The 25,861-nt window shown below is 41.7% G+C and overlaps 1 protein-coding gene across 2 annotated transcripts; it reads left to right on the forward strand.

Moving 5' to 3' along the window:
- Nucleotides 1-898: 898 nt before the first annotated feature.
- KCNF1 (potassium voltage-gated channel modifier subfamily F member 1) lies at nucleotides 899-25,271 on the forward strand. Of its 2 annotated transcripts, XM_077310698.1 has the most exons (2): nucleotides 899-2,990; nucleotides 24,466-25,271. In XM_077310698.1, coding segments are annotated over exons 1-2 (1,458 nt in total). In that variant the 5' UTR covers nucleotides 899-1,534; the 3' UTR covers nucleotides 24,468-25,271. The 2 variants fall into 2 exon arrangements, with proteins under 2 accessions (XP_077166813.1, XP_077166805.1); XM_077310690.1 differs by lacking the exon at nucleotides 24,466-25,271 and having other exon boundaries at nucleotides 899-3,430.
- Nucleotides 25,272-25,861: the final 590 nt, after the last annotated feature.

Raw genomic sequence — 25,861 nt, forward strand, 5'->3', positions numbered from 1 at the left:
GATGTGGTAACTCTTGGCAAATGTAGCGCAAGCATTTGATGGATCAAGGCACTGAACATCAGCTCTGACAACGCAGTTCTAAGCACAGTCACATCCTTCTACGTCTAAAGCAGGGGTAGTCAAACTGCGGCCCTCCAGATGTCCATTGACTGCAATTCCCATGAGCAAATGCTGGCAGGGGGCTCCTGGGAATTGTAGTCCATGGACATCTGGAGGGCCGCAGTTTGACCACCCCTGGGTTAAGGCATTGTTACATCTAAGGCACAGTGAGGAGAAGAGCAAATTCAAATTTATCCAGGCCATGCGAATAATTAGCACAGATCATCTCTGCATGGGTAGAGGAGCACGGAGCTTAAAACCTCAACAGTGCTCACTTTGTGGAAGGTTGATCTCACAACCTGCACGCTGCCACACACTGACTATGATTAAAGTGTAGAATGTTGCATTCCCCTGGATATATAACGAGACATTTCTCCAAAGAGACAACGATCTCCTTTCATGTAGGTGGAATATAGCCCCTCCGTTGCATTTACTGAAATGTACTTTTTTTTTTTTTAGAAAAGTAAAACCACTCTTTAAAAAACAAACTCTTTTTCTTCACAGAAGAGCTGCGGTGACCCTTAAGCAGTTTATTTATGATCAAATAGAAATCAAATAAATAAAATATATAAATAAAATCATCCTTTCCTTGCATTATCAAACGCTGTATACGCCCCTTGCCCCCGTAATTAAGAACAAACGGGTTGTAAGAAAACATTGCCCTGTGTATCTACATGGGCATTGCACTGCCTGATGGTTTTCCCCAGCACACCTCGTGTTTTTGCAGCATTTCGCCAGAAGAGGGTAGACTGTGAAAGGCTCTTGAAGTCAGGCTGGAATTCCTACTGTGCTTTAAAACAGCAAAGGGGGAGGGAAAAAAAATCAAGCACAACTTTCTTCTTGGCACGCTTCACGTCGCTGCGAGAACTAGCCAGCGCAAAACTCAAGGAGATCATTTTGTCCAAGGAAACTCCACAGATTTCCACGGTCAGCCTCTGAAGCTGAGACATGACAAACAAGCTTGTAGTTGAGATGACTTCCCCCATCCTCAGAACTGTCAATTCATTTTTCTTTATCCAAGGGATTTATTGAGAGTCCAAGAGTCTCTGGTAAGGAATAAAGGACAGGAAAAAAGAGAAACTGAAAACAACCACAAGCGTTGGGGTGAGTTTCTTTAAGCGTTTCCTCCTCCCTTTTTTTTGTTTTTTTTTGTTTTTTGCTTTGTACAAATCTGTTGGAGCAACAGCTTTCTCGTCAAAAAGCCCTGCTTTGGCTTCTAAACAGCCAGATGCTTCATCTCTTCCTTGCATGCTGCTTGTGGCATGTCCCACAGGGCTATAGGCTTCCTTCCATAACCCTTCTGGAGTCCTGCTCCTTCTTTTCAGTGGAGATTTATTAATATACAGCTGACTTGATTCTCAATCGCTCTGGTAAAGCTGCTTCAATAAAAAAAAAATTGTGCGTGGGTGAACAATAAGGCTGCAAGAAACTAAACATGGCAGATGACATTAGTTTCCAAGATCTGGACAGCGACGGGTCAGAAAACAGTGAAGAAATAGAGATAATTGTCAATGTTGGAGGAGTAAGGCAGGTGTTGTACAGTGATCATCTAAGCCAGTACCCGACTACAAGACTGGCAGAGCTTATGAATTGCTTGCCAGGGGGATATGACACTATTTTCTCCCTTTGCGATGACTACGACCCTGGGAAGAGAGAATTTTACTTTGACAGGGATCCTGATGCCTTCAAATGCATCGTCGACGTGTATTACTTTGGGGAGGTTCACATGAAGAAAGGAATATGCCCCATTTGTTTCAAGAACGAAATGGAATTTTGGAAAGTGGATCTTAAATTCCTGGACGACTGCTGCAAAACTCATCTCAGCGAGAAAAAGGAGGAGCTCGAAGAGATAGCCCGCAGGGTCCAGTTGATTCTGGACGACTTGGGAGTGGACAGCTCAGAAAACCGCTGGAAAAAATGCCAAAAATACATTTGGAAATTCATGGAGAAACCGGAATCTTCCTACCCAGCTCGAGTAACGGCGGTCCTGTCTTTTCTATTTATCCTAATCTCCTCAGTAGTGTTGTGTTTGGGGACCATTCCAGAGCTGCAGGTGGTGGACTCTGAAGGAAAATCTGTGGAGCACCCAGTACTGGATAAGATCGAGACAGCTTGCATAGGCTGGTTTACCCTTGAGTATATCCTCAGACTCATCTCCTCTCCGAATAAGCTGCATTTTGCTCTTTCTTTCATGAACATTATTGACGTTTTTGCAATACTGCCCTTCTACATTAGCTTGATATTGACCCATTTGGGGGCCAGACTGATGGAGTTAACCAATGTGCAGCAAGCTGTACAAGCGCTCCGAATCATGAGGATTGCAAGGATTTTCAAGCTGGCACGCCATTCCTCAGGTCTACAGACTTTAACCTATGCCCTGAAGAGGAGCTTTAAGGAACTGGGGCTCCTGCTGATGTACTTAGCTGTTGGGATTTTTGTGTTTTCTGCCCTCGGTTATACAATGGAGCAAAACCACCCGGAGACATTGTTTAAGAGCATCCCTCAGTCTTTCTGGTGGGCAATAATAACCATGACGACTGTGGGCTATGGGGACATCTATCCAAAGACCACACTGGGGAAACTCAATGCTGCCATCAGTTTTCTTTGCGGGGTAATAGCCATCGCACTGCCAATCCACCCCATCATCAACAACTTTGTCAGATACTACAATAAGCAGAGAGTTTTAGAGACGGCGGCCAAGCATGAGCTGGAACTGATGGAGCTAAATGCCGTTGACAGGAAAAGTGGAAGCCCCAAAGATAAATCATCGTACCTTTCAAGAAAAGGAAAAGGAGACCCTCAGTGGAGCAGCCGACTCCATGTCTCTTATAGTGACACATTCATTGACCTCCTGTCAGACGATAAGCACCATCGAACCAGACTTCAGAGCTGTAAGTAGACCCCAGGAGTTTGACTGTATTCAGCAAAAGCCTGGAACAAGAACGAAATCTTGTACTGAAAAGGTTAAAGAGACTCCTCTGAGGCCAGCTTTTGTTATCCAGCACTCCCCCCCTCTCTGTGCTGGTATCTCCATCTCAGTTTGGTAACCCATACCTTATAAAACCTAATATAAAACATACACACACAAACAAATGTATGGTCAACTATGAATAAATGCATCCTGATGCCAAACCCTTTGTAACTATTACAGAGGCTAACAACAGCATATCAGTTAGTAACTGTATCGTGATTTGGATGTGAAACCTTATGAACTCACAAAAACTGTATGCAAATTAATAAAAGAGGGGGGTGGATGTGCATCACCAAAAGAACACATGCTGTAGGCTTTGTCAAGTGTCTGTTTCCGTTGGAAAGCGTTGCTTAAATTAAATCAAACATGTCGCTTCTAAAACATGTGTGGATCTGGCATGTACGTTTACAAAACATATCCCCAGAAAGGTCTGGTTGCCCTTGAGATGAACAGGTGAATCTCTGATTCCTTCTTCGGTACAGAAAAATAAAATAGTGTTTCAGAACGATTGTCTGAAAGAGCACTGAGCCCCTGTACTTCTGATAGAAATATTAATGCAAATAGAGGGTTCTGCAGATATTGAGTAAGATTGTCTTTTGAGTGACATTCTTAATATGTCTGTAAACTTCTATTTTCCAACTGGTTCTTTTTGAAGACACCTGAGTAGTGTAGAAGAATTACCCTGACTTGCTGGTTTGCAGATCCCCCCCCCCCCCCGGCATTTAATCAAAATCTCTGGACTATGGCAGGCAAGTTATGATAAGAACTTGGAAACACACAACACTGGATTCTTTCCTAAGAGGAAAGCATGTTGTGTGTTTCAATCCCTACTGCAGTTCCGTGTGGAACTGGGTAATTTATGAAATGATGTATTCGGACACAGCTCTGTGGTCCTTGTAGCCAAGGAAAACATCTTGTAAAATCAACAGAAGTTGAAATGCCAGAGTTCTCCTGCTTTATGTCACTGAAATACTCATTACACTCAGCACTGTGTAGCTCAGATACCCTGAGACAATATTTGCATCTAAGAGCAAAGGGTGCTGTACTACCCTATTCAACTGAAGTGCCAGATTTCTTTTCTACATATGCCCATTTGGAACCCCTCAAAACGTTTGAATACAAGTTAAAGTTACGTACACTAATAACACACACACACCTTGCATGTAATTCTTTAAGGGGGATTATTTTACATCCAGGACCCTCTTCCTCTCAGGCAAATCTGATATTGCAATGCAGAATGTTTGCTGCTCGGAAAACCAGAGCCTCAGTGCATTGAAACTACTCCATCCTCAACAGGATATACCAATATCTGCAGTTATTCTATTTGTTTAACAAACATTGTCTAATCTATTCGCATGAGTAGCCCCACAAACTTTTTTGCTAGTAGAGTATCCCAAGGATCCCTTTCACAGAGTCAATGGCAAGAGACAGCTTTGTGGTTTCTGAGGATCTTGACTAGTATATTTCAAACACCTGATAGCCAGCAGACCTTTTTATTCTGACTTAAAAATCTGCTTTCTACTTCACTCTTAAATGTAAAAATAGTTTACTGTGTTGAGCAGGCTTTCTCAACCAGGGGGTTGTGAAACCCTGGGGTTTCTCGATGGCCCTGGAAGGGTTTCCTGCATGGGTGGGAGTTAATTAATTTTTATATATTTTTTAAAGCTTGTTAAACATTTATTAGGTGATATGGCCACATGGTCATTTCGGCCCACTCCCTTCTCCCCAAATGGTCATTGATGGGTCTGTAATGGGTTGGAAGGGGCCCTGGCTGAGCATGTACACAGCTATGGTTATATTCTACACAATTGTGCCACTTGTGGAGTTTTTCGAAGCCTAAAGAATGTTTCAAGGGTTTCTCAAGGGTAAAAATGTTGAGAAAGGCTGTTGTAGAGTGTGTATCCATCGTCCAAGGAACCCACTGTGGGAGTCACTGTTGTTAGTGACCCTTCTGACTGGAAAGATTAAGGGCAAGTTAAAAACAGCTCCCGCGAAAACCTGCTTCGTTCTGAGTTGCCTTTGTGGAGCAACTGAACATTGCGATCACGCCAGACACAAAAGTGGGGCAGAAATTAAACTAAACATGAGCAGGCAGTGTGATGCAGCGGTAAAAAAGGCGAATGCCATTTTGGGCTGTATCAACAGAGGCATCACATCAAAATCACAAGATGTCATAGTCCCATTGTATACGGCACTGGTCAGACCACACCTGGAGTACTGGGTGCAGTTCTGGAGGCCTCACTTCAAGAAGGACGTCGATAAAATTGAAAGGGTACAGAGGAGAGCGACGAAGATGATCTGGGGCCAAGGGACCAAGCCCTATGAAGATAGGTTGAGGGACTTGGGAATGTTCAGCCTGGAGAAAAGGAGGTTGAGAGGGGACATGATAGCCCTCTGTAAGTATTTGAAAGGTTGTCACTTGGAGGAGGGCAGGATGCTGTTTCTGTTGGCTGCAGAGGAAAGGACATGCAGTAATGGGTTTAAACTTCAAGTACAACGATATAGGCTAGATATCAGGAAAAAGTTTTTCACAGTCAGAGTAGTTCAGCAGTAGAATAGGCTGCCTAAGGAGGTGGTGAGCTCCCCCTCACTGGCAGTCTTCAAGCAAAGGTTGGATACACACTTTTCTTGGATGCTTTAGGATGCTTAGGGCTGATCCTGTGTTGAGCAGGGGGTTGGACTAGATGGCCTGTATGGCCCCTTCCAACTCTATGATTCTATGAGAAATTAGAGATCTGGTTGGTTTCTCTCTATTACTCTCCTTCATTTGTGCGACAGATCTCGTGATTATGGCTGAAGCCAGCAACCGTTTGAGAAGCAGATGCAAATAATTGTGAAGAAATACCCACTGTTTTTTCCCCATGCACCCAAACCTCTATTTCCTCATCTCTACATGGAAACAACAACCAGTTTTGATACAAGAAAATTAATATGTAGAAACTTAATTAATATGGGGAAGAAAATTAATACGAGGAAGGAGAACGAACACCAGCTCGAAACCCAACAAAGGCCTAAATAAAATTGTCAAGCACAGCTACCAGAGCAAAGCCTTATTTAACACAACATTCAATGTGGCAATGACTCATTGTATTAATAGTAATTATTTCTTTAGGAAGGCAGAGCCTCCATCAAGCAGGGATGTGTTAAATTACAGTGATTTGGAAATAGATTAGCAAGGCCTCTTGCTCAGAGGGACAGCACTTCTCCAGGGTCAGAGGATGTTAGTAACTGTGGTCTTCAAAAAGCCACTTTCCCTGCTCTGCAGAGATTCTCTAAGTTCTCAGTCCACACAGGAGTAAAACAGGCCACATACAAATGGCAACACATCCCCCTTGGAAATGTACACACCCTATTCCCAAGTCTTACATATGTCTCTCTGATTATTTGAGTCTTTCATTAGGCCTCCCACTGACAGACCTCGTTACCTACTACTACTCTGAATAGAAACAGTTTTTGAAAAATGCGTGGTCCTTCATGACATCTAGGAAAATCTCTAAGCAACATGGGGTAAAAGGTAAAGGTAAAGGTATCCCCTGTGCAAGCACTGGGTCATGTCTGACCCTTGGGGTGACGCCCTCTAGCGTTTTCATGGCAGGCTCAATACGGGGTGGTTTGCCAGTGCCTTCCCCAGTCATTACCGTTTACCCCCCAGCAAGCTGGGTACTCATTTTACCGACCTCGGAAGGATGGAAGGCTGAGTCAACCTTGAGCCGGCTGCTGGGATTGAACTCCCAGCCTCATGGGCAAAGCTTTCAGACGGCTGCCTTACCACTCTGCGCCACAAGAGGCTCTTTGCAACATGGGGTAGCTATAGGAATTGTCAGAAACTCTATGGTTTTACCATAGTTTCTGGTTTTCCCCCAGACTTATATTCTCTCATTTCTAGGGTGGGTGATGCATGTAAAGGTTTTCATTGAGGCCACCACGCTGACCCTTTTAAATCATCGTTTTTAAAAATGATTGTGTTTTTCTATGAGGATTATGCATCTGAAAGACAGACTTACCATGGCAAATAGTGGGGAGTGATTCCTCCATTTTGCTAGATGCTCATTGGCAGGCCATGGTCAGCTGCAGTGTCACATGACCACCACTCTGGGGCACATGCTACTGGCAGGGCATTAGGGGAATTGTAGTTCATGGACATGGAGACCTCAACAAGAAAGTTCCTTGGAGGCACAGAGAGTTCCTTGGAGGCACAGAGTTTTTGAAAACACTACAGCCTTTCCCCCTCAGAGGTATGCTGTTCCTCGCAGAGAGTGTATTGGAATGCCTGCAAATGTCTCTGAGGGAATAAATACATTTAATTCTCTGCTGATGTAATGTTGTCATAGAAGAGATGGGAGGGTCTGCACCAAACAAGGGGTGCCTCAAACTTCCATTAATCGATGAGGGACTAGAGTAAGGTGACCAGATTGTCCCACTTTTGGAGGGACATCTGGGGGCACCTGGCAAATTGTACTTATGCTGAAATTAATATATATATATATATATATATATATATATATATATATATATATATATATATATATATATATATATATATATATATATATATATATATATATATATATATATATATATATATATATATATATATATATATATATATATATATATATATATATATATATATATATATATATATATATTACAATACTATTTTTGCGTTCTATGCATTCTATGAAACTTTTTGTTGCTCCATATAGACCAAATTTTAAATCAAGAACCCTCCCCCCCCCCCGGGTCAATGGTGTCCTGCTTTACCAATGTTAAAATCTGGTCACCTTAGACTAGAGGCTGTCCGATTCCCTCACTGGTGTACAGGGGAGGAAATCAAAAACACACTAGCATCTATGCATGCAAAAACAGGCATTTTCAAGACTGTTATACAAGGAGGGTAATTTTAAACCTTGTTTTAAATACTGCACTGAAAAGACACAGTGGCTGCTGGGGGGAGGGGGATGCTGTGCATAATCGAAAATGCAGTAGGACGGCTTCTCTGTGGCGAAACCAGCCCCACACGCAGAAATGAACACACCAATGTCCTTTGGGGCAGACTTTTTGCAAAGTTTCTTGCCATGCATAATACACCTGAGTTACCCGTGGAAGTGAGGCGGTGGCACAGATAATGGCCCCGTGACCCAGCCATCCACCCTCCTGCTGGTTGCTACAACCCATACTGTAGCAAAAACAAACAGGAATCTGTACTGCTTTAAAGATAAATAAAGTTTATTCTAGCATGAGCTTAATGGGTAGAACCCACTTTGCACCAATGCACCAAGTAGATATTCAGTCAGCTGATAGAGTTACACATAGATATAGCGGAAAATTGTGAACAGTAGCTTGAGGCTTCAGGTCTTGTTATGTTCACGGGGTATTATTTACTTCCAGGCCAAACTTCATTTCTGTACGCCAAGACTCTACTAAAGAGAAAGGACATTTTTCTCTAGGCTTGTTGGCAAGTGAAGGCAGTTGGTGACATTTCTATAAGAATCTCAAAGGGAAAAAGAAAAATGCAGAGACTCTCTGTTAACCATGTCAGGGGTAGTCAAACTGTGGCCCTCCAGATGTCCATGGACTACAATTCCCAGGAGCCCCTGCCAGCAAACGCTGGCAGGGGCTCCTGGGAATTGTAGTCCATGGACATCTGGAGGGCCGCAGTTTGACTACCCCTGAGTTAAGCCCTGGGTGTGGTGCGGTTGGGCACATTGTTTACAAATAGCTAACTTCAATATTAGTTTGTGCTTCATCTATCTCAGCCACCTATACTAGAAAGTTAGTATAGGTGTGCTCAAAGCAAGAAGACGTTTGAGAGAAGAACTTCTGTAATTTGCACACACACCAGGGCTACTCATGGAAATTAAGTATTTCGGCTGTGGGCAGTTGTGCTGTAAGCTCCAATGTTGCTCCATGCAATGAAGAAAGACAATGGCCTTAAATTACTTTCAAATTTGGTTTCATACTGTAAACAGACTCCCCCCTACAAGTGCTTTGTATGGGCTTTAGAGGAATTATATGAATGCTTTGAAGCCTGGGTCTAAAAGACTGAGTCTAAAGCATATTGATTTAGAAATATTATTGAAATGCAGGAAAATACAGTCTGAAAATGTACAAAACATTATTTCTGACAAGCTAAAGAGAATTAAACATTTTATTTATTTCATACATTCCACCAAGTGGGTGCAATTAAAAGGGATACTCCTCCTGTCTACAATATATCCATTCCCAAGGAGAACTTCTAATGCCTCTCCTTCGTCAGTTGACTATTCTGAATAATGGGAACCCACACATTTTAGCTGCCAGTGCTAGCACATGGTCTCTAGGTCAGACACAAAGTTTAAAACTGTCCACTAGAATCGACCATGTTTATTCAACAGGAAGGCAATCCTGAATGTAAGAAGATTCCCTTAAAAAGAGGCTAGCTATAACAGCAGATCGCCCTGAATTTAAGGCAACAGTACACACAAAGATTTTTTTTATCACATAATAATCAATATGCAATAAATAAAACAGATCACAGAAGAAAATAATTATAGTATTAGTCACAAGAAGTGCCTCTTTCAAATCTCTCTCCTAAAAACTACAATCTGTCTCCCTCCTCTGCTTTACTAGAAACGATGTCAGAAAACTGAAACCTGCCATTTTCCTTTTGCATTTACAAAATTGACATTCAGTGCAGAAAAAGTAAATATAGACATCGCATTTCAAACTGGTAAGGCTGATTAGGAAGTCTCCTCACCGTGTTCCATTATCAACACACCACTTTCTCTCCTTGAGTGCATTTCCAGAAAAGCCACATTGAACTTAAGAGAATATTGGTAGAGAGGGTATATCAAATATCAAATATACCCCAATGAGGTTCAAAGTGGTCCTTAAACAATGTTTACATTTCTTAAAATAAGGGGAAAGGTAAATAAATAAGTGAATAGACATGGATTCCATTCTTAATGCAGATAAACTGAGCCATGTTATAGGGGAAAGTCTGGAGGTAACGGGTCACATCATGGGTGAAGAACCATGATGAATGTTGTCTTCGTCCCAAGCAGAGTTCAAATGTATTTTGAACGGCACATTATAAAAATAACCCAAAGTCTTTGAATACCACAAACTTTAAATATAATGAAATCAGCATATCTGCCTGGAAAGATACTCTGGAAAAGCAATAGAATGTTAAGTAGTTCAACTTCAGATGTGGAATTCATTATGGAAATATTCTGTCTAAACCAGGAGAAGTGCAATCTGCCTTGGGATGCTGGGTCCTATGTCTTGATTGCCATATTCATTCTCAATGTAAGCTATACTTCTTGAGACCCTTTCGTTTGTATTATTTCGTTTTTTTTAAGTGCCTCGCATTGTATTTTGATCAATCAGTGTGACATTTTTATGGAAATGAGATGAAAAACTGAGATGAGTTCAAAATTTGTACCGGATAAAGTGGTGCTAAATCAAAGAGAAGTCCGTCAAATGAATGAGGCAGTCAAAACGAAAAGGGAAATCGAAGATCCAATTCATATTCTTCCGAGTTTGCCTACATGGCAAAGGCATTCACCTAGTCCCTGCAGTCTACCTGTGCTTTAGCCCATAGGTTGGTGGCATCAATTTAAATGGCTTTTTGGGGAAAATGAGCTAAATGAACTTGTTCTCTGCATGGCTATGGAAGTCCCTGAGCAAAACGAAGCCAGAGATTCCTTTTCTGTTTCTTTCTCCATGGACTGTGTGGGCTGTTGTGCAGATGTGACATTAATTATACAAAGTACATTCAGGCATGGCCTTGACGGCATCATGGGACAGTTTTTGCTTACCGAATGCACTTTTATACGCCTGCTTAGTACTTTTCAGGGCACTTCATGAGCTAGCACTGCAGAGCCCGTATTCTCTGGGCACTTGTTCTGCTGTCTTCTGCCATCTCTAACGGTTCCAAAAATTCCACAAATTGCAAAGTTATGCAAGCAACTGCATTCTATCCCTCCTTTTGGCTGGGGACATGTTGTGGAGGGGAAGGGGTGCCCCTCTCTCCCTATGGTGCAGTTTCAAGCAGGACTGCAGTCCGGTCCATTTTCAAAATGACCTTCCCTGCAGCCGATGGGTGATTGAGAGTCCAACTTGCTAAAAAAGGTAACATCTAGTTTGTCCCTCATCACTGAAATAATACTGATTTTCAGGCTGTAATTACTTTATTATCTTAGGCTACTGAGTCTTCAAAGTTGAGTACTATGCTTGTGTATTCATGTTTGTTTTGTGTATTTTTAAAAGTGAGAATGTATTAAGTGACAAAATCAACACAGCAGTTATTTGGGTTTGCTACTCTATGAAGAGTTCACACTGTACTTATGAGTTATTTATACTCCACTTTTCTCATCAAGGGCTAGTTGAAGTGGCCTGCGACGTCATTATCGTCACAACTTGTCCTCCGCATATTGGCTGTTTAAATGCAATGCAGCATGCAGTCCCTATGTCCTTTTAAAGCTGTTCTTGTTCACTCTTGTGAGCAAAGGGTAGTAAGTGGTCAATCTCTTCTCTTGAAGGTAGAGATTTTTCTTCAGTGTGACTCCTCACAGACTTCCGCCCAACAGGGTCTTAAGCCTGGGAATTGTTTAGCACAGTAGTTCTCAACCTTTTCCAACCTTGGAAAGATTGCATCAAGATCAAGGTGGTATCCTTATGGAAAGGGAAAGTCTACCTCTTCCCAGTCCCACCCACATCAGCATTATTTTCCCTGCCGCAATTGCCAGCTGGCTGCAAAACTAGAAACTCATTTGAGCAGCATCACCCACCTCACAAACAGATATTCACATCTGAACCCTTATGGTTTTAACAGTTAGCAATTGCTAGGGGTAAAGGAAACACTCTTCAGAAAAGGCTGCTGTACTTGGGATGGAATGCCTGTTTTAGGAACAAGTTAGTCAACCTTTCCTAATGATATTTCTGCTCTCTTCCATATATTGCAAAAGAAAAAGGTAAGTGTGGGCTTGCACATTTATTCCAAAAAAGTCAGTTCAGCAGAGAGGCTAGCAGGGTGATAGGTAGAAAGCAGCCAAATTCTGGATCCACAATAGAGCCTCCCTTAGCTTATTTTCGCAAACAGTTTTATCGCATAGTCACAAGTGAAATCATGATTGCAAAGCTACTGCAGGTGAACATTGGGAGCATTCCTATTTTATTCAGTGGCATTTACTCCCAGGAATTTGTTCCAACTGCAGCCCTCAACTATTGACAATAGTTTTTAAGAGCGTCGAAACTGGGATAATCATGGAGCACTTACAGATGAGAAAACACATCAATTAGGTCAACGTAAGGCATTGTCCTATGGTTTGAAACAAATTTACTTTCTCCCAGATACCTGATGGAATGCCAGGTGTATTCAAGCGTATTAATATGTTTAAACTATTTTAACTTTGTGCTCATTTGTGGTCTCATAACTTCTACCCAAATGCTAACCTTTGCAAGATTTTAAACATTAAGAAATCATTAGCAAAACATGAGATGTAGTTCTCAGGGGAAGTGTACAACATTTTACAGCCAGAGCACAGTACAGCTGAATGCTCCAGTGTCATTTTCATATCTGGCCTTGCCATTACCCCTGTTCATTCTCACCCCCCCCCCCCCCCATCCCTGCCAACAATTAAATGAGAACCCAAACTCCTCTCTGGTGCTGTTACTGGGATAGATTTCAGAAGGGCATATTTTTGCTGCTAAACTATTATTCTTCCAACTATTTAGAAGACTCTCCCAGTGCAATCATCTAGCAATGTAATTTTTAGAATCATGTATCAACAATGTCTTCTACTTTCTGATTGAACAAGCACATTAGTGCTTATGCCAAAGAAACAATGGACGTAAATCTGACATTAAAATTGCAGTATTCAGAAACCACCAAGTTTATTAGTTTTCCATGTCATTCTCTTGTTGATCTAAAAGCACTGTCCTCTTACAAAGTAACTTTAAAGGCAGAATCCAACAGGAAATTGTTGAATTAGAATTGAACAAGAAATTTAACACAATCTCTCCACCAGGTTTTAACAAAGATCTGATATCTGCTCTGGATCCCATGCACTGCTCTCCTCTTTCTTGAAGTAGACTGCCGGATCGGTCAAACAGTATTGCATTTTCATAGTTTTGTAATCTCGTATCTATATTTTAGAGTTATATTTTAAGGTCATTTAGAGCTAAGCCCTCTGCTGGCTGCCATGGCAGGACAGGGAATGTAGAAGAATCCACATTCACTTGCTGTGGGCCATCAGAGGCCGTAACGCGGGCCAGGGCCAGGAGGGAGCTTAGACGGCGATGACGTCATGCGTAAGTGAGATTAGTCCTGGCGGCATGCAGGTGCTGGCCTGCCTTTCCTGGCCCATGCATAATCAGTCAAAGTTTGACATTTAGAAGGTTTGATGTTTTTAGTTCATAATTGTTCTCATTCAGTTAAACCTACATTGTAGTTTAAGTTCTGCATCCATTTCACCATACCATTTTTAACTTTGTTTGAAATTTAACTAATAATTCATAAACCTGACCTTGTATGTACAGATTATCTTGTTGCAGTATCATCTCAAATTCAGTCATCATTCTCACTGTTTTTGTAAGTTTGCTCATCTCTGATTTAAGCTTAGCTGTGATTGGGAGGTATTCAAACCACTGAATATTTATCCTAATTTGGCCTTGGTTGGTTAACTTATCTTTATATCTTAAACATTGTATTTTTTTTTCCTGTTGGAAAAAATCAGATCAGCTTCAAGTGTAGATTTTAACAATAAGAGTTTGAGCTTATTCTATTTTAATATTTAGTCCAAATCCTCAATAAATCACTTCTCTGAAAGTGAGTATCTTTTCCTTCACTATTCTCTTTATTGGCCATAGTGAATGATGGATACCTTCTGCTGAACCGTATTTCGCAAATGCCAGGTCCCTGGCTAGCAGATTTTTAATCCATTCTGATATCCAAGTAAATACCAAAGTGTTATGATAAAGTCTTGAATCTGGGATAGTCCATGAATCTTTATTATGTGACTGAAGGTAAGTTATTTGTATGCAAATTATATTTAAACATTATGTTCATTCTAAAAGGCATCCTGTTAGAAGTTGAAGAGTTACTGTTAGAGTTATGCATGACCTTGCTCCCTGATGGTTATGAATCAGTTATCTGTTAATATAACTAAGGTACTCCTTGTTGACATGAAGCATATATGCCCTTTCTCAGGAAGCTAAGACTAGAGGGGTTCTTTCCTGCTCTCCCTTGACCCCCCCCCCCCCAATGCTTTTCTTCCCTGTTTGTAGCACTGGTCACAAGCCCCAGGAGCAAGCTCTACAGCAGGGCTTTTCAACCTGGGGGTCGAACGACACTTTCACAGGGGTCACGGTAGGGCAAGCAGCTTGGCTGGCAGGGGGGGGGGGGAGCCATCTACATAACAGCCTTGCGGGGTAGATCGAGATAGAGCGTTAGTCTGTCTGGAGCAGTGGAAAAGAGCGAGATCGGCATGGTGGGACAAGAGGCAGAGCTGAACTGAGAAACCCCAGGAAAAAAACAATTTATATACAATGGATCTTCACACTATTGGTCAGCTTCGTTTTAATTTCTGTGAAAGAACACTTGCATAACTTTGTGGTTGGGGGTCACCACAACATGAGGGACTGTATTAAAGGGTCACGGCATAAGGAAGGGTGAGAACCACTCTTCCACAGGGATCCTGCTTCTTACAGATTGTTACAGACATTGTGGAGACCCTGCACTCAACCTACACATTCCATAATGCATGAATTAGAACTGCATGGTTGGATACATCCCCAACTGTTTCAGACAGTAGCTGTCACTTACATTTACAGGCCCAGAAGAACAAAGCTTGAAAGGACAAGCTGGAAATAGAATAGCTGATTTTTTGTACCCCACTTTCTACTACGCAAAGGAGTCTCAAAGTGCCCTACAACTGCCTTCCTTTCCCATCCCCACAATAAGCACCTTGTGGGGTAGGTGTGGCTGAGAGCGCTCTGAGAGAACTGTGACTGATCCAAGGACACCCAGCTGGCTTCATAGTGAGGAATTGGGAATCAAACCCGATTCTCCAGATTAGAGGCCGCCACTCTTAACCACTACACCAAGCTGGCTCAGTTTACCACGACGCTTTCCATTTCAATCTTTTTTGTAAGAAAACAGTTCCTAGTTAAGCACCATTTTTATTTTTACTGGGCTTCTTCACACTGCAGGGTCATTTTCACTTTGCTTTTACAATAAATGCGTTTTGACATTGACAGAAAACCTTCTCTGTATTAGAATGATGACCAGAATTAACTGATCTATAAAGCTTCTTGTTCTTTTCTCTGATTTTCTCTATATTCTCCTTCACCTCCTCCTTGCCTGGGCACGCCCAGAACTTTGACTATTTTTGTCCTGAATGTTGGCAGCACATATATCAGAGATGGCAGGTGAAACACCTCTGCACATCCTTTCAGCAGGAGCACCAGGTGAGACTTGCATTCCAGTGCCCTCCCTTTCACCTGGCCCATCCACCACAAGGCAGCATTTTTAAGGCTGATTTCACAGCCCATCTCTGACTTTGTTCTATTTAGGAACACAGCAAGGCATCCTTGAGTTTCTTCCAGCTCCAGGCAGCAAGGCTAATTTGCAATGTTCTTAATTGCATTCTTTCACTTCTCCCAGCTGGCAGACTGCTCAACACCTAACTTTTGACGTTCGTGTTCCCAAGACCTGCAGAACCTCATAATGCTATTTTATTCCACAATCTCTGCAGATCATAAACAAAGTTGACTAATTGTTTACTTCCTCCATCCCTGCTCCTAAACTTTCCACTGCTTCCAACTGTTTACGCTTATTTCCTTGCACTTGCCTTGCTTTTTAAGTCTTTCTGCAGTCCTTCCTTAAAAGTACAGCGATTGCTTACAGGTGCTCTAGCACTACACCAAGGTCAAAGAGTCCATGCATGCCGCTGCCTCCACAGAAAAGGAGAAACTAGTGTCTGTCACTGGCCACAGTCAAGTTGGGATAAGGAAGAGATGTCTCCTTGGTTTTAGCTCCCTGCAGACATTATGGTGCAAGATCCCATCAGTGTTTCACATGGACAGAAGCTATAATTCCATGGAAAATCCATGCATCATCCATTTCACAAGTTACAGGATTGCTCATATAATGCTCCCCAAACACCTCTCTCACATGACACTTAAATAATGGTGTGCAGTGTTTTACGAACTACTGTGAGTGTTTTTGTGTGCAGTGATTCTCTCTGGACTCCCATCTTCCATATGTTATGGGGATTTTGTAGCTGTCTGCAATCCAGTGTACACATTTGCTTTGGAATAAGCCTACTGAATACAGGGGGACATACTTCTGATTAAATATGCATTACACCCCAAGAATGTATTTGTTTTGTTTTTTATTTGCTGAGGTGGACCATGTTCTGCATCTGCCTTATCACATATTCTGACTTTCCTCCAAGAAGCTTGAAATAGTATCCATGATTCTCCCTTCTGTCCTTGCAACAACCCCATGAGGGAGCTGATGTCATGCCTTCTAACCTGGGTGCTTTAGCTTGTTCCCGGGATACGTTAATGGCTCAGCATGCCCTTGGTGATGTAACACACATTGAGAGCGTTGCTATGCAGATCTGCTCAAATTTCTGCACAGCATTACTCTCAGGAAAGTGTTCTTAGGGTTGAACTAAATGCTATATGGGGAGGGGTAGATTACTGAATCCAGAGTCTAAAATTACCGAAATGCACCACTATCTGAAACTTGTTCGGTGAGTGCTGCCTACTGCAAAAATCTACAAGCCTCGAACTTTGCTTATGCAGATGAAACATGTGCTGTTTGTTTACTTATTTCTATGTATTTAGTAAGGACCCAGGAATGTCAAGAATTAATTTCAGTCTTAGCCTTCATCTCAGCAGGCACTTGAATGCTAAATCCCATCCTTAAAATTCTCGGCATCCTACAGGAAATCAAAAAGAAAGCTTTCAGAATAAATTGCAGATGGGAACACAAATAATTCATAGAGAAGAGATGAAAATATACTACAGACATCACACTGAATCCATTCTGTCCTCATGAGAAATATATGAAAAGAAAAATTCTTAACTAGGCTGTCACAGTAAACCAGTCACATTAAGGCAGATGTTGTAATTTCTTTTTGAAACTGCTGCACATCAGTTGATAGATGTCCCACCTTTCAACCAAATAGAATGCACAGCAGAATATTTGAGGGGGTTGGAAAGGGTTGCTCTTGACATTTAGCAAATTCTTTCTTTTTTCACATACGTAGTCCCTCTTCATCATTTTTAATGCTTTATATGTTTTTATAACCCCTTTTATGCAATCCATATGGAAGGTACTTCTATCAAGCTGTCTTATGTTGAATCAGAACATTTGTTCGCCTAGTCCAATAAAATCTACTTTTGACAAGAAGTAGCTTTTACAGGTATGAAATAACAAGTTTTCCTAGGCCTATTATGCATGCAATAGCTGACTTCAGATTTTCACTGAAGTTGAATAGATGGGGCGTTACTTTGAATGCTGTGTCTGCACTCTGCAACTCCCCCCCCCCCCCATTTTTCTCTTCTGAATTGTGGAATATGTATTCTGCATACCAATGAGAAAAACCAGATAGTGTTACGGTGCCTAATTTTTCTTCTTTATTTGTCCTGTGTGATTGGTCTTCCTTTATTGGTCGGTTTCATAGAATCACAGAATCATAGAGTTGGAAGGGGCCATACAGGCCATCTAGTCCAACCCCCTGCTCAATGCAGGATCAGCCCTAACCATCCTAAAGCATCCAAGAAAAGTGTGTATCCAGCTTTTGCTTGAAGACTGCCAGTGAGGGGGAGCACACCACGTCCTTAGGCAGCCTATTCCACTGCTGAACTACTCTGACTGTGAAAATGTTTTTCCTGATATCTAGCCTATATCGTTGTACTTGAAGTTTAAACCCATTACTGCGTGTCCTCTCCTCTGCAGACAACAGAAACAGCATCCTGCCCTCCTCCAAGTGACAACCTTTCAAATACTTAAAGAGGGCTATCATGTCCCCTCTCAACCTCCTTTTCTCCAGGCTGAACATTCCCAAGTCCCTCAACCTATCTTCATAGGGCTTGGTCCCTTGGCCCCAGATCATCTTCGTCGCTCTCCTCTGTACCCTTTCAATTTTATCTACGTCCTTCTTGAAGTGAGGCCTCCAGAACTGCACACAGTACTCCAGGTGTGGTCTGACCAGTGGGGATACAATGGGACTATGACATCTTGTGATTTTGATGTGATGCCCCTGTTGATACAGCCCAAAATGGCATTCGCCTTTTTTACCGCTGCATCACACTGCCTGCTCATGTTTAGTTTACAATCCAAAAGTACTCGTTCACACACAGTGTTACCTAGAAGCGTATCCCCCATTCAGTAGGCATGCTTTTCATTTTTCTGACCCAGATGCAGAACTTTACACTTATCTTTATTAAATTGCATCATGTTCTCATTTGCCCATTTTTCCATTGTGTTCAGATCTCATTGAACTCTATCTTGTTGATAGAGACATTGGGTTTTTTTAAAAAACTTATTTGGAGCTTCTAGCAGGGCAGCAAAGCTATCCTATATCCTTGACAGAAGAATGCTATACTCCTACCTAGGTTGATTGTCTTCTTCACCAAGTGTGCAGCATTGGGAGGGATGCAAATGGAGCAGATAGGAAGATAGGGGTCATCTGCTTAGCCAGCCAGATCAGCAGAATCAACCCTGGTGATGAATGGGGTGAAAGATGCCACACCTAGATTGCCCTCATATCCATGCTGAGTGTGTTTTTTGAAGTAGGAACTAGAGATTCTTCAAGGTGTATTTACTCCTCAGTAGCCATCTTAGCAGAATGTAAATAGTCATTTCCCTTTCATTGATGTACAAGCTCCACTATTGTTTTTGTTTTCCATCATTTTTTAAAAGCAAGATGCACATATCAATATGAGTTTAACACTAGCCTTGGATTACTGGAGGGAAAAAATAATTGGCTGAGAAAGATAGGCTAGAGGTTGTGTGTATGTGTGTGTGTGCAGTTGGTGCCCAGAGAAACAGTGGTAGGTGCACAAGGAAGGAAGGAAGGAAGGAAGGAAGGAAGGAAGGAAGGAAGGAAGGAAGGAAGGAAGTGTCCTGCAACAGGTTTTTTCTGGGTACCATTAAGACTTTGTTAATCTATTTCTTGACTTCATCAGATGGATAATTAATATGCTGTTTCACCTAGTATTGGCATCTGACAGATTTTCCTGGGGAAAAATGGCAGCAGGCAACACAAATGTGTTGGGAATGCCATAATTAAACTTGGAAACACTTCTAAGTGTTTGGGGATATGCAAAATCACTTTCTTCTGTTGTTGGCTTAAAAATGCATTGTTGGCACACATTAATATGGCAGAAAAGACTGGTCCAGTTGGCAGTAGGCATGTGCCAAAAAAAAAAATCAGCCTCTTTTGGGTTTGGAGGGACCCAATTCAGACTGCTGAATAGCCGTCTGAATCAGCTGATTCAGATTCAGGGCTGGCTGAATCAATTTGGACATCTCCAAAGGGATTCAGCCATTAAACTCAAAGGCACCATTACAGTCAAAGGCAATTTTCACATTTCCATATTGTCTGTGGCCTGGGAGGGTGGAGGTTTGAATTAGAGACTTAAAACATTCAGTGTAGCTTGAGGACCCTCTTCTCTGAAGACCCCCCAAATTACAAGAAGTTTGGGACAGGGGGTCCAATTCTGGGGGGTACCCTCTTTGGGTGCCGCACCCAAACTCCATTATTTCCTATTAAAGGCAAAGCCTAGTGCACCCAGGGATACACTGTGCACTAGGACCCATGCCTGGATTGTGGCCTTTGTAGGAGCTGCCCACATGGCAAAAGCATAAACCATGGTTTGGACCTCCTCTTCCCCCCACTTCCCACTCAGTCTTCAGTGTGGTGTAGTGGGTAAAGAGTGGCGGACTCTAATTTAATGCCTCCTCCATGTGCAGCCAGCTAGGTTGCCAACCACCAGCGGAGCTGAGAAAAGAATAAAAAATTGGCTGTGCAATAAAGTGTATTTTGAATAAACAGACTATCACACAGCCAATTATCAATTTGTTTCTCAGCTTCTACATCGTGGGATCAACAAGTTTTTGTTTTGGAACTTCATGGGGAGTCCTGAAGATCTTCAGGAATTACAACTGGTCTCCAGACAGCAGTCCCCATGGAGAAAACAGGTTCATTTGAGCATGAGCCTCCCCCTCCTCCCTCTCTGGATGCAGAGGGGGCAGGTGAAAGCATTCGGCTAGCAGTTGCTAATCTATGACCAGGTGTAGGTCCTGCCAGGGGAATTTCACAGCTTCAGTTGGGGGAAGGACCCTGTGTCTGAGAAGGGCCCTGTTATTTAAACTAGAAAACCTCCTATTCAATGAATGAATTTCCACCTGTTATTCATACTGGTATGTTGAAGTAATTAACTACAAAAAAGATTTTTTTCGGAAGAAGAGATTTTTTTTGTGTACCCCAATTTTTAGTACCTGAAGGAGTCTCAACTAGGCTTCCAGTGGCCTACAAGTGAAAGGTATGTTGTTGCTAATATACCGTAGCTGTTACTTCTACTTTCATTGTGAATACTATTTTTAAAGTAATCTTGCAACTGAACCAGTACATAAAAACCCATGGTTGAACTTTCAGAAATAATATTCTCATTTGTGTATGTCAACATTTTAATAACATGCTTCTGAAGTTATTTGAAGGGTTTTAAAAATATAAAGAAAGCGTGCATCCAAAGGGCACAGAGATATTTTATGTTTGTTATTTATGTTTATTAGATTTTTAGCCTGCCATCCCAGCAAGCAAAATTGAATCTCAGAGTTCTGTAGTCCCTTCTCCCTAGAATTATGGTAAATGCTCATACAATTCTCAAATACCTTAAGTCAACTTACTGCTATGTATAGACCTGTATTATTTTTAAAAAGGCTGTGTGACCAGGAACCCTTCCATCCCTCCATGAGAACCTGAGAATCTTTCAGTGCAATCCTAAACAGTCCATTGGAATTGCTCTGCATTGAACTGCACTGTCAGAAGAATAATCATTCTCAGAAGAGACATATTCTATAGCACAACACAGCAGCAGGTGATTTCCAAGAAATGTTTTCTTTAATGTCTACCGAGGTGACATTTACATGGTTTGGAACAAAATAATTGCCAGCATATTCCATGCAAGCAGCATTGTTATGTAGCTCTTATCCTGCCCATAAAAATCAAACTTCATGTGAGTTATATCAAGAACATTCAAAGATCAGTGTAACATTCTTGTTCTTTGTTTGTTTAATGCTATGATGGATTCAATGAGTAGCCGTGTTGGTCTGAAGTAGTTCAATAAAAAGAGTCAGACTATGATCTTCTTATATGACAGGGAATATATAGCCATGGTTGTGACACAGATGTAACAGAATTGATTTTTGCTATATATTTCCTGTCATGTAAGAAGATCATAGTCTGACGAAGGCTGCTTGCACTCGAAAGCTCACGCCTTGAATAAATCTTTGTTGGTCTTAAAGGTGCTACTGGACTCTAATAGTATGATGGTGAGCGGTACTACCCTACAATACTTTTGATGCTGTGATGCAAATTCTGAACCCATATTAATAACTTCTCATTCTAAGGAGCAAGGGGTGATTATGTACTTCCATTCGAAGAGCTTGGGACTCTGGACTGACACAGTCAGTTTGTACCCAGAAGGTGCCGTTCATAGATGAAACCTAGAAAATAGCAGTTCAATATAACAAAAGCATTCCATTGATCTTAGAATTTACTCAACTGATCTTAGTATTCAAGATTGTTTGTGACATCAGATCTGTTAAGCAAACAAACTAGAGAGGATGTGACATCAAAACAGGTGGATCAGACAGCAATAGATTATAAAATCAAGTGGAATGAGGATTAGGAGTGAAGTTCAAGACCATGAGAAGATAAAAAGTTAGTTACACAGTGCCTGGCTGCTAAAATAACATGGGGACCACATCACTACGCCTTTTGAGAGCCAATTTGGTGTAGTGGTTAGGAGTGCGGACTTCTAATCTGGCATGCTGGGTTCGATTCTGCACTCCCCCACATGCAGCCAGCTGGGTGACCTTGGGCTCGCCATGGCACCGATAAAACTGTTCTGACCAAGCAGTGATATCAGGGCTCTCTCAGCCTTACCCACCCCACAGGGTGTCTGTTGTGTGGAGAGGAATGGGAAGGGAACTGTAATCTGCTTTGAGCCTCCTTCGGGTAGAGAAAAGCAGCATATAAGAACCAACGCTTCTTCTTCTTCTTAATATCTGTCACAAATCAATCACTAACTCTGGGCACCTTCTCTTGGCCACTCAAAAAGGGTGGTTATCAGTCAATTACTACCTCCTCTCAAATCCCTACAGAAACATGAAGCTAATTATTTCCTAGGCTCTAATCTCTCCTTTCCAGGCAAAGTGATTGAAAGAGCAGTAGTGGATCACTTCCAGATATTCTTGAATAACTCCTCTTTTTCTGGACCCATTTTGGTCTGGCTTCAGGTTCCGCCAGCTTTAGTTGATGACATCCATCCGAATGTAGACAAAGGTCATGCCTCTTTGCTGCTCCTATTGGGTTTAACTGCAGGCTTTAAAAGGGTGGGCCATGCCATCTTTTTTTTTTTTTTTATAAAGTTTTTATTTTTATTTTCCAAAATTAAAGACAGTAAGATATATGCAATCTATGTTGTCAATACAGAAAAAAGAGGACTATGCTCTTCATTTAATACATTTGGTTCCCTGTTTCAATCCCCTTTGTGTTATTTTTTTAGATAGTTCAGGTAAGGGCCCCATTGTTCTTGAAAGGCCTCTTCTGTTTTTCCATTAATTATCAGTGTCAGTTTAGCCATCTTGGCAAAGTCAGCTAGTTTATTCAGCCAGTCTTCTGTCGAGGGTAGTTCTTGCGTTTTCCATTTCTTGGCCAATTCTAGTCTTGCTGCCGTCGTCGCGTAGAAGAAGAAGCTCTGTGTGTGGGTTGGGAGGCACTGAGGAGGAACACTTAATAACATAGCTTCAGCTTTCATAGGGAATCTAAGACCCCACATTTTCTGCATAATAGTATGTATTTTTGCCCAAAACTTATAAACTTTTTCACATCTCCACCACATATGAAAAAAAGAACCTACTTTATCATCACATTTCCAACATTTGTTGTTACAATTTTTGGCAATTTTAGCGATCACTTTTGGAGTTACATACCACCTATAAAACATTTTGTACCAATTTTCTTTAAGTATTTGACTGTTGGTATACTTTGGTATTCTAGACCAGGCCATGCCATCTTGATGGGGCACTTGGAGGCAGAAGTAGGTATTTGGGAGACGTGTGTTAAACTGGTTCAAATCATTTGTAATGGACCAGGTTCAGGGGTCTGAGACCAGTGTGGAACCCATCTTGAAAGGTTTCACGGGACTGAATTCCCATGCTTTCCATTCTCTATGTAAAGCCCTCAGGCCAAATCATTTGTAGTTTTGGGGTTGGTTATCAATATGCTGATGATGCCCAGCTCCACATATCATTATCCAGATCTCCCTTTGATGTGGTAGCCAAGCGGTCAGCATAGCCTGTAGGATGGCCCCTTACTTTGATACAGCCAATTGGGTCATCGGAATCCATGCCACATTAACATCAAGAGTTTACATTGTTCTCCCCACAAAATCAACACAGAGATCAGAGTTAGTGCAGAATGCTGTGGTTTGGCCGTTATCAGGAGACAGACGTAAGCATGCATATTACATCTATTTTGCGGTCATTCCATTGCCTGCCCATCAATTGCGGGACTCAATTCAAGGTATTGGTTATAACATACAAAGCCCTTCATGACCTTGGCCCTCATGTCTGTAGGACTATGTTTACCTTTATGCTCTGCCATGACAGCTTTATTCATCCGAGAAGGGCCATCATTCACTGGCCATACATTTGTAATGTCTGTTGTGATTCTCACCTTATAGAATGGCCTGCCTGATGAAGTTAAGAGAGCTGCCATCCTCATAGCTTTCCATCAACTATGCAAAAACTGATTTATGCAGGAGGGCTTTTCTACACTCACAATGGGACTTTACTGTAAATGGTTCAGATAGTTACTTGGGTAAAGAAGTTACCATGATCATACCTGTGATTACAAGTCAAATTGGGCACCTGTGATCTGACTGAGCTCACACGTAAGTATTGTCTCCCCACCCCAACCCAATAAAGTGTGTTCTGACCTTCCCAGAAGAAGGGAAGGCCCAGTTTGGACATGGCATGAAACCATTTTAGCTATGGACAGTTTGTGAAAACAGGATTTAACTCTTTGACAATAATTCAGATTCAATCATTCAACAAATATTGGAATCATCAGCTTTGCTCTCTTTTCCCAACTTTTTAAATATAGGAACAACTGGAATCACACCTTGTACCCATTGCTGCAGAAGTGGCACTGAAGACATGCCTGGATTGAGCCAGAATGCCCTGACCTGGATAGCCCTGGCAGGCCTGATCCTATCAGAACTCAGAAGCTGAGCTGGGCTGACTGTGCCTGGCATTTGGATGGGAGACCTCCAAGGATCTGGGTGATCATTCCTCCCAGGAACACTAGCAGGAAATGGCAAGCCATCTCAAACATCCCTTGCTTGACTGCCAGACAATTCTCTTGGCTAAACTACACATGCCACAGATAAATAAACGAGGCAGAACGTCCACTGTTGTACGTCACAGGAAACCATAACTAATACAGTAGTTAATAAGCCAACTTAAAGTTGTACCCTAACCAGACAAAGTTAATGGACTGGTCCACATTCACCATATGCTGTAATGATGTGATACGGGCAGCGGGGTTGGGGAGTTGTTGTTTTTTTTGTCCGCCATCTTGTTATTGCTATTGTTTTGGGTTGACTGTTTTAAGTTTTAACTGGGGGTGGAGTATTGATTCTACTGTTTTATTGTACTGACTACTGTAAAGTTTGCAGTATTTGCCTTTTTATTTGTAAGCTGTCCCGAGCTGACTTGTAGGGAGAGTCGGGATATAAACCTACTAAACATAAACATAAATATTCAGACAATCATCAAACTATAGTTATCTTAATTAAACTATGGTTTTTGTGTGACATTTGAACTGAATAGAGAACTTTTAAGGACTACGATTTTGAGTTAAAATAATAACTTGAAATGCTGGATCATCAACAAGTATTTAAATACAAAGCAAGACTTTTTGTGTGTGCAATGGACAACTATTTTTGTACTGTCTTGATACTTGGGTTGGGATCAAAACAGACTGCTTGCTTTACAATGCAGCAACAGGGTTCCCTAACTCTTTCAATGTATATAGGTGATTATACTGACCATTTCCGCACGGAGGGGTAAAACACAAGAGGCTTCCTGTTTGCAAATGTGGGATGGTAAATCTTGCGTTTGCAGCCCTCCTCACAGGGAGACCCCTCTTGTGTTTCCCCTCTGCCTCATCACAGCATTAACTTTTTGCTTCCTGACGAGGCTGCAAGGAAAGCAACATGAACTTCTCCCTCCACTCCTTGACGTGTCAGTCACAGCAAGCCACCAATCACAGCACAGCACTTCTCTCGTGGACTGAAATCCTCCCCCCCCCCCAGCTCTCAAATTATTTTTTTAAAGGCTCTTCCATGTTGCTATGCAGTAATGCCACAACATAGATGCATTTTTAATAGAAATCAACACTGTCATGTTGCTTTAGAGAAATGCCAGAACAATACAGCATCCCCCCCATTTTTGGAATTCATGTTCTTTTGCAGTTTATTTCTGTCTGGGTGGATTTC

Source organism: Paroedura picta, chromosome 1, assembly GCF_049243985.1.
Source record: "Paroedura picta isolate Pp20150507F chromosome 1, Ppicta_v3.0, whole genome shotgun sequence".
In the NCBI taxonomy this organism is placed as follows: domain Eukaryota; kingdom Metazoa; phylum Chordata; class Lepidosauria; order Squamata; family Gekkonidae; genus Paroedura; species Paroedura picta.